Consider the following 9,352-nt stretch of genomic DNA (forward strand, 5'->3'; position numbering starts at 1 on the left):
AAAGAATTGAGGTGGAATTATTCGGATATCTGATCTCATGCAATGGCCAACAAAATTTCCGGCCGGTGTCTACTTCCCATTGCAAAGCATCAAAAATAAGGTGCCCTTGAAATTCCTTGCCACATCTCTTATACGAAGTTGTGACTCGCGTCTGTACTGTGACTGGGAAAGAAGTGTTGCAGTTCAGGAGTGTATTGTCGGCGAAAAGCTTTGTCAAGAGAGGAGATTACAAATAATGTAAATGAAGAGTAGGATTGAGTGCGTCCTTGCCCTCGACGACATCTTTGTCTGCGATTCCCCATTCCTTCCTTTGCTCTTGACTCTGTCTTAAGTGGAATCATGTACGGCATTCTACTAGTTCTGTATCCCTGAAGGGCTTGCCTGGATTGTACTCAACCGCACCGTTGTCAAATGGCCTTTTGAGTTCCGTTCAACTTACGGACCGGACCCTACAATGGCTTGCAGTTCTCCCTCTTCCTTCCGGGATGGAGCACCGTGCGTTGCTCATAATGCCTGCACAGTGAATTCCCTTCCTCCGCCAAAGGATGGCCGACACATAGGATCCGTTTACCGCACGCAATTGGGCATCCACAGCCTCTTCCAGCATATGATGCAAAAAGCGTGGGATAGTGACGGTCGTCTATAATATAATATCATGTCACTCTTTCATATGAAAGAGTGACATGAGAGTGAAAGGGTTGCTGGCAACCCTTTATAACCTAGCCAGAAACATTGGCTCCAGTGTTTCTGTCTAGGTTATAAAGGGTGTGCCCAGGCACTAGGACGCACGACTCTCGAGCACGTTGAGGTCAAATTGGAAATTTGCCTTTTCAGCGCGTGTGAAGTGGAGATTCTGAATGCGATGGTGTTTGTGGTGCAGGACGAGAGGAAAGTTGGTGGTTGATTTTGGGCCATTCAGCATTGTGCTTGTGGAGCAGATGTATATTTGGAGGATACAACAGAGCTAAGACCCACCGTAAACTGAAGCAATAATATTGCGAGATATTATCTCGTCGGATCCGTTTCCATTTGAGAAGTCCTCCAAATATACATCTGCTCCACAAGCACAATGCTGAATGGCCCAAAATCAACGGTTTACGGTAGGGCACGATACCCAGTCATCGTGAACGCACTACAGTATAAAGTTTTACAGTACAAGTACACGCGTGTCGAACCGCCGCCCTCCGTCTCACTCTGCAACGGCTATTTGACACATGGCGAGTGCCATTTTTCTGCTCATACTGCAGTGTAGTGTTGCAGGGACGGCTTTTGACGATCGATTTCTTCGGATCTGTGGAGAGGGTCGACTTCGATACAGCTTACCTACACGCAGTGCCCAATTACCCATTTGACGTTTTTTGCCGACAATCCCGAGCCGACTCCCGCCGCCTGTCCGAAAGCCATGCATATGCACGAGGTCAATGGATCTGATCATGCCCACGAACCTGCAGACTGGAGGCCCTGCTATGATCATATTGATCACACTCAACATGCATTTTGATTAGAAAACCCTACAACTGCTAGCATGATCACTGGAAATCTCACGGCCTGACTGCTACGAATAGTACCTTCTCTGCTTTACTTGATATGGGCAAGGGTGGCGACGTCCATTAGTTTTCCAATGGGCGCTGCAAACCTGATAGCAATGTGCAATAGTGTCCCCTCCTCGCTCGCCTCAAAACTTCACATCCACTCGTTGGAGTCCACTCTACTTCGCATTGCATCGAGTTTTTGTCATCTTCTTTAGATACCTGTTACAGTACGGTACCTCATTCCTGTTCTTATCTCATTCAATACAGCGGCGGTGGCCACCACGGGCTCTATTCAGATGTAAGCGGTACCATGACTTCCGATTTAGAAGATGGACTAGCTTCTGAGCTACTCAGATGTTTGCTTAAAATTCGATCCGCACGTCTCATGCGACCATCATTTCTGCGACAGTCATTATGGCCATCTATTTCTCGTTGACGGGTATCATCCTTCTGCCTGGGCAGTTTTGGTCTCTCATTTTGACGGCTTATGAGGTAGGCATTCTTCAACATGCGCGCTTTATAGTTTTTCGTCAACATGTCACGCCAGTAAGGATCCAGTTGCGCTCCCTGCTTTCGTTCAAGTATAAAACCCAGGCTTGGGTCTCGCACAGTTGTTAGTCGAAGGTGCTTCCCGCACATCTACACCAGACATCTTGCCTCTCTTTCAAACATCGTCGCAAGGAAATTAACCACTCAGATGAATGGCAATCCTCCAGATGCCCTTAGCCTTTCCCTGGAATTTATTCTCAAGTGCACATGGAGATTGCTTCTAGTTTTGAAGTCCCTCATGCGATGGCTATTTACCGCAGACCCTCTTCCGAAAGGCATGTGTGACCGGCAAATTGGGGGAATTGCCCGTGGAAAAACGGTTTTGGTAACTACAGGCAGACAGGCGAAGACTTTTCACACTGTGCGCGCCTTAAAAGAAGTAGGGGCAACAGTCATTGTCTCAGACTACGAAGAGGTAAGCGCGTCAGCCGTGAGTCTTGCATGCGATAAGTTTGTCTTACTTCCTCAGCTTGATTCTTCGCACGTGCAAGCATGGGTCCAACGATTCGGAGATATCCTGGTCGAGAACAACGTGGACGTCGTCTTACCGGTGAGCACCATCAATGAAGTGCTCTACATATGCCACGCCAAGCACGAACTCAGCCAGAAGCTGCCACATGTGACATGGTTCTGTCCCGACTTGCAGACTGCCCTTCAGCTCGATGATCGCGCTCAGTTTTCCCTCTTTTGCGAGAAATATGGTGTTCCGACCCCTGAACATGGTGTTCTCACGTCAAGGGCAGCGATTGCACCAATTGTGGAAAAATATTCCGAACGTGTCATCTTGAAGCGCATTGAATCATCCGTCAATCGCTCTGAGGAAATTGTGTCTTTGATTGAAACGGAAAGCATCCCGAGTTCTGTGAAACCCAGTCGGACAAATCCTTGGCAATGGCAAAGGTTTGTGGATGGAGACGAATATTCTGTTTGGTACGTGTGCATCGGTGGCAAAGTTACCTTCGCCGGCTGTTATCGTTCGGCGCCGGACTTGGTGGAATTCGACAACGTTCCGATCCCTGATGATGTGGATGTACCCATGCGAAATTTGATATCGAAGCTTACCTTGACCGGACAGTTTGCTTTTGACTACATCAGAGAGAAAAAAACTGGTGACCCATATGTTATCGAGTGCAACCCTCGAGCATCATCCATACTAGAGACAGTTTCAAATACTCCTCTTTGGGCGGAGGCATTCTTCGGAATCGATGTCATGAAAAGAACCATTCCATCAAATGTTGGCTTTCAATTCCATGCAAATTGCTGGCCTTGGACTTCCAGGTCCGAAGGATATTTCATGATGAAAGATCCTTTGCCGTTCTTTGCAGCAGAAATACTGTGGCCCGCAATGGCTGTCGCAAAGCGAGGTGTGTTTGGAAATGGGATTAAGAAGGTGGACGTCAACATCTGCAAGGTCATCGTCGACGGCCCTTCGTCCGGGAGAAATCTGGAATGTTTCCGAAGGGAAGTGAAGGCACTGCAAATATCATTTGCAACACAGGCTGTGAGGCAAGTTGACACTGTTCTGCTTGACATCAACGCACCAGGCTTCGATGCGTTGAGGGTAGAAGGTGAAAAGAATGGACGGCTGATAATTCCTTTCGCCTTTCAACGACACGCTGAGAAGGAAACGTCAGAAACGGACGAAGAATGCTTGTATTTGAATTCGGAGGCAGAAATTGATGAGCTGATAGCGAACGCACCAACAGGAGAGACAAGATTGATTCTTGGCGAGAAGCTATCGAGATCCCTATCCTCGCCGTACCCGATGTCGTATCGTATGGTTACCCAGGGGAAAACTCTTCATCAATCATTCGAGATTCCGTTGCGAAAACTTCGCGTGCTCCACATCATGGGTTCCAATACCAGTGACTACTATGAAGGCATCTCCAGCTATTACGGCTTTGAATGCATCAAAAGCATTGGAAGCGGTGGTCGCTTTGATCATGTAGTTGCCTATATCCATCGATCCGGTCACTGGTCTGTTGGAGTGAACTCGACGTTGGAGCAATTGAAACGTCATGAACTCAAACTTTCCCCAGGACAAGCCATCACCGAGATAGAAAGTTTGATGATCGATGTGGCTATGCCGCACATGTTCGACTACGATGGTTTGACTGCTTATCGCGGTCTCATGAGAGTACTGGACATTCCGATGGTGGGATGTTCTGCTGAAGCATTAGCACTTTCCACAAACAAGGCACGCACGAAAGCATGCGCCGCAATGGAAGGTGTGCGTGTTCCAGCATCTCAGCTGTTGCGTGAAGGTGATCCAATCAAGATGCCGCTGCCGGTCATCATTAAACCGGTGGAAGAAGACAACTCGCAGGGTATTTCGATAGTTCAATCTGAAGAAGATATTTCGCAGGCTCTTGGAGAAGCATTCCAATTCGGAGGTGAGGTGCTATGCGAACAATTCATTAGCCTTGGGCGAGAATTGAGAGTTGCCGTAGTGGAAGTCGGGGATGGGAAAATGCAGATGCTACCGATCATAGAATACTTTCTGTCGGAAGAATCTCCCATTCGTCGGCCAGAAGACAAGGTAACCACCGACAAAGCAGGAAATCCAGTAGCGCTGGCGTCAGGCGGACGAATTTGTCCGGCAAATGTTGACGAAGACTTGAAGAAAAAACTCTTTGATTCGTCCGTGGCAGCACACAAGGCCTTAGGCTGCACTGATTATAGCATATATGACTATCGCATTGATCCTAGAGGAGCTCCATATATGCTCGAATCATGTTTGTATTGCTCGTTCGCACCGAAAAGTGTGCTTGTAAGCATGCAAGCATCGATGGGCATTCATCACGCCGAGCTTTTCACAAGGTTGTGCGAACGTGCTATGTCCCGAAAAAGGGAGAAGAGTTTAAATCAAAAGAAGGGCATGAAGTAGAGGCAATCTAGTTTCACGGTTAACAAGTAGAAAACTCTTAACCTCTCCCTATTCGTCAAAGTAAATTGCGAAATGCTACTACCCAGAAAACATTTTGCACAAACCACTGTGCTCTGTGTGAAATTCGTTGCTAATCGGATTGAAACAACTTCATGATCTTCTAAGATAAAGCTCTTGCCTCTTATCCCTATTATTAACCGCGAGAAACATGCGAAAGAAAGCAAGTTGTATAGTAACGTTGTCCGCCAAGTAAACACGTGTTTTTGGTTGCAGAAACCAAAACTGGTTGGTCGCAAAGTAAATTACAAGAAAAGCCATTTCACCCCCTTTTTGCCACAAAAAAGACCACGATCGCCCCACTAAACGCAGCATTAACTCTAAACATAAATAACTACCAATTGTGCTCGCTGATTGCTCCGTTTGCAGTTGCGCCCTGTACGTGTCAGTCTCTACAAGTACTGATGTCACTCTAACATGACTCGTGCCCTACCCAAGTGTGAAGCCTGTCCTATGATATAGCATCGGCCATCCCTACCTATTGAAATAAATTTACACAACATGACTCAACAACCCCGTCTTTGCGTTAATAGATGCGTTAGTTCGCGAGTCATTGCAAGAAAGACCTAATGTTCGCCTTACAGTGCGAGGCGAACACACAGTATTTTGAGCAGCTTACAAAAATTGGTCAGCACTTGTAATTTAATTGCGAGTGCTCATCAAACCATCAATTTTCAACGAACAAAATCGCGACTATGAGAAATTTTCCGAAGGTGCAAGAGTTTTCAGACGGACTTTTCTGAAAAACAATCAATGGCCATGAAAGTTCAAGAGCCTTCAGACGCACTTTTCTGAACAACAATTATTACTCATGGTCTAAGAGAATTCCCGGAGAGGGAATTATCATCTGTTAACTGAAAGTATCCACACTCACAGCTGCAAGCAATGAGTGTGACAACCGGATATATATATATATCGCACTTCACACTTTCCGGACGAGGAGCACACCTTCGCGAACGGTCAACATCACTTGTTCTACGCGCTTATCATTTCTCACAAACTGAGCAAACTCGTGCAAACTTTGACGGACAGGATCGTTTTCTTCGTAAACAAGAGAGCATAACGCGTTATCAGCCATGATGAGGCCGTCTTCGTCGAGCAAGTTTAAAGCTGCTTCGTAATAATGCTTGTAGTTGGTCTTGTCTGCATCCAAAAATATGATATCAAATTGCTCTCCAGTACGGACCATATCGGTTACCGCCTTCCTCGCATCTGTTTCAAGCAGCTTCACTTTATAGCCATTCTGGGCACTCTTAAAGCACTTTCGGGCAACAACAGCTGCAGAGTTGTCTGCTTCAATCGTGACGACTTCTCCAATTGAAGAAATTCCATCCGCAAATGCCAGTGCGGAATATCCGGTGAATGTTCCAATGTCAAGAATCCTCTTGGCATTCTTAATTTGTGCGATCATCTTCAAAAATTGGCCCTCGATGGGACCTACCATGCACGGAGCGAAAAGTTTCGCCGCCTTTGTTTCGTCGGCAATGTTGACAAAGTCAGCTGTCGGACGGGATGTCATAGCATTTGCATATTCTTCGGCGCCCGGGAAAAATAATGTGGAGTGTTCGAAAGCAGGGGGCTGAAGTGTATCACTCTCCGTTGCAGTTGAAAGCACGCTGTTTAAAGAAGATGATGTCTCACCTTCATTGCGACTAACTTGCTTCTCTGAGATCCACTGATTGTATTCCTCAATGTTGCTTCGTCCTTTTTCTCCGTTGCTATCCGAGGGATCAGCGACTGGATTTCCAGACGTTGCAGCATCAGTCTCTAAGCTCCCTTTAGGAACAGCGTGGGCAGCATGTTGTTTCACAGTCGATGGATCCTCCAGACCAACATCTCGGCAGTGCGGCTCAATGCCGAAACCTTCCCTAGGGTATTTTTTCGCAATGATCTGGTATTCAATCAAGGTGCTTTCCATCCTCTCTCGCGTCAATGTGTTCAAGTATCCGCACTTTCCAATCGCACCGCGTGGTATCGGGGCACAAAGGTTGCCGCCTCGCTTTTCCGTCATCTTCACCTGCGAAGACCAGAGGGAGTCTGGATTCTCAAGGATGTCATGCCGCAGTGAGAGTCCAACTGCACTCATCACCTTAAGAATTCGGTGAAATTCACTCTCCGTAATCCAGCCTTCTAGGAATGAAAGGTACGCGCCATAACCCATACCAATGGAAACTGCATGACCATGAAGGAGACCTGCTTGCAGTTCGAAACCGGGCGACCAGGTGTGCCCGTACGCGTGTGGACGGCACTGATGGGTCTCCCATAAGTTTCCGTACTCTGAGCGGACATAGCCGTCCATAGCTTTCGCAATGATAGATTCGCTGAGAACATCGATATCAGAACCACGCCCACATTGGTCCACTCCAAACTTGGTCTCCACCAGACGGTTTCCGGCAGTCTCCAGCGCTGTGAAAAGAGTGGCGTCTTTAGTGACCGCCATCTTTATGATTTCGGCGATGCCATGACGAATCCATCCGGGCTCTAGCGTCTTGAAGAATTGTCGGTCAGTTAGAGTGAGGATGGGGGGATGATACGCACCGAAAACATTTTTGTATCCCAACCCGTCACAGCATGTCCGAGGAGAAGGCCCAGCATCAATGCCTGACACAATAGATGTGCACAACATTACGTAGGGAGTATTCCTGTGATAAAGAGCACAGGCGAACCCGCCGATATCAGCCATGACACCACCGCCAACCACAAGGACCGGTTCATTCCGTGACACTCGCTTGCCCTTGAGATCAACAAGGATCTTTTCAACCGTGGAAATGTCCTTGTCGACTTCCATGCATCGGTACACAAGCTTCTCAAAAGAAATTTCGTGTGCTGCAAAGTATTCGTCCATGGCGGAGCCGTAGAGCCTGTCCAATCGCTCGTCGACGACAGCAACACACCTCTTTAAGGGTTTGTAGACGTCTCGTAATTGCGTGTTTGACGGACTTAACACATCTCGGACAATTTCTATTGTTGTTGTGATGGTCGTTCCCATAACGCTTTCAATAACTCGACTGTCATCGCTCGATGTGACATGTCCCTTGCATTGACGATAAATTGATGTAGGGTACAGGGCATGCGGGTCATTGTCCAACAGGTAGTCAGCATTGGCTCCGTAGATCTCCTTCAAAGCTGGTGAGGAATCCTTCGCAATAGTGACGTGCTTCATGAACAACGGCCCGAGGGTCTCATCATCGAGAACCTTACCAGCAAATGCCGCAAAAGATGCTCCATATTCAGCATCAAACTTGGAAATGACTGATGAAAGCACGTTGAACAGTTGACCGCAAGGCAGGTTGTAGCAGTATTTGAGCAATTTTAGTGAGCGAAGCAAGGAAAGGTCGTCTTTGGTCTGCGCAAACCCTGCGGCGACTTCACCGTTGAAGGCATCTGCCCTAGAGATGGCGACGAGAAACTTGTGAAGTGGTTCAATCCCAAAAATATCAACGAGGGCGTGAGATGGAGGAGTCGACTTGAGAAGAGATGAGGACCCCGGGAGTGCTTTCTTCAGGTCAGACGTGAAGTTGCGAAAAAACTCGATAGAGAACAAGCTGTTCCGCTGCGCTGTTGCTTCCAATGTAATATGCATGATGAACAATAAAAAAAGAAAAAATGCTCTGGCGAAAAGACGAAAAGAGGACGTCGAGGGAAAAGAGGCTCGTGGTTTTTTTGACACCGCGAAAGTTGGCTATGATCCGTCAATAAAGTCAGAGCGAAAGGTGCTCTATTTGTATTGGGTTTTCTCTGACAGGTTCACGAGGCATTGGACAGTGTATGGAGAGGAAGAATGGGGGATGAGGTCGATGGCTGGCGCAGAAAGGGAAACGAAGAGCAACAAAGATGTGATTGGCCACAAACTAGAGGACGGATGAGCTGGATTGCCCGGTCTGCTATGAATGGGGATGAGGATTAACGGAGGGCAAATCAAAATGGGGATAGGGAAGACGGAGGCGTTTCACATGTCAGTGTGTGATGATTAGACTGTCATCGTACCCTAGTAGGTTTCCGCGGGCAGCAGCTGGAATGGGCGAGGCACAGAAGGCCACGCAAGGGTGAATAAACGATAAAAACGGGCAATTGTCGAGTTAAATTAGCGGAAGTAGGCAATCCCAGAACAGGACGATTTGCGTCAGTGGCTGGTCTCATGCCATGGGACGAACACAGCCAAGGGCTGAAGACAGTCAAGGGTTGGGGACGATGGTTGCGTGAGTACCAAGAATGTGAGGCTGAACGAGATAGAAGTTGGAGTACCGTAATACGAAGACAAATTAAATTGGGGCCTCGAAATGTTAGTAAGAATTGAGGAGTTGTGGTTCGGACACAACTAATGAAT

General features: G+C 47.4%; 1 protein-coding gene across 1 annotated transcript; it reads right to left on the reverse strand.

Annotated features, from left to right (window-relative positions):
* Positions 1 to 5,947: 5,947 nt before the first annotated feature.
* Positions 5,948 to 8,608, reverse strand: CHC_T00001829001 (hypothetical protein). The gene has a single exon (XM_005712727.1). It carries the CDS (start codon positions 8,606 to 8,608, stop codon positions 5,948 to 5,950), a length of 2,661 nt encoding a protein of 886 aa, XP_005712784.1.
* Positions 8,609 to 9,352: the final 744 nt, after the last annotated feature.

This window comes from Chondrus crispus, genomic scaffold, assembly GCF_000350225.1.
Source record: "Chondrus crispus Stackhouse genomic scaffold, scaffold_115, whole genome shotgun sequence".
Classification (NCBI taxonomy): Eukaryota; Rhodophyta; class Florideophyceae; order Gigartinales; family Gigartinaceae; genus Chondrus; species Chondrus crispus.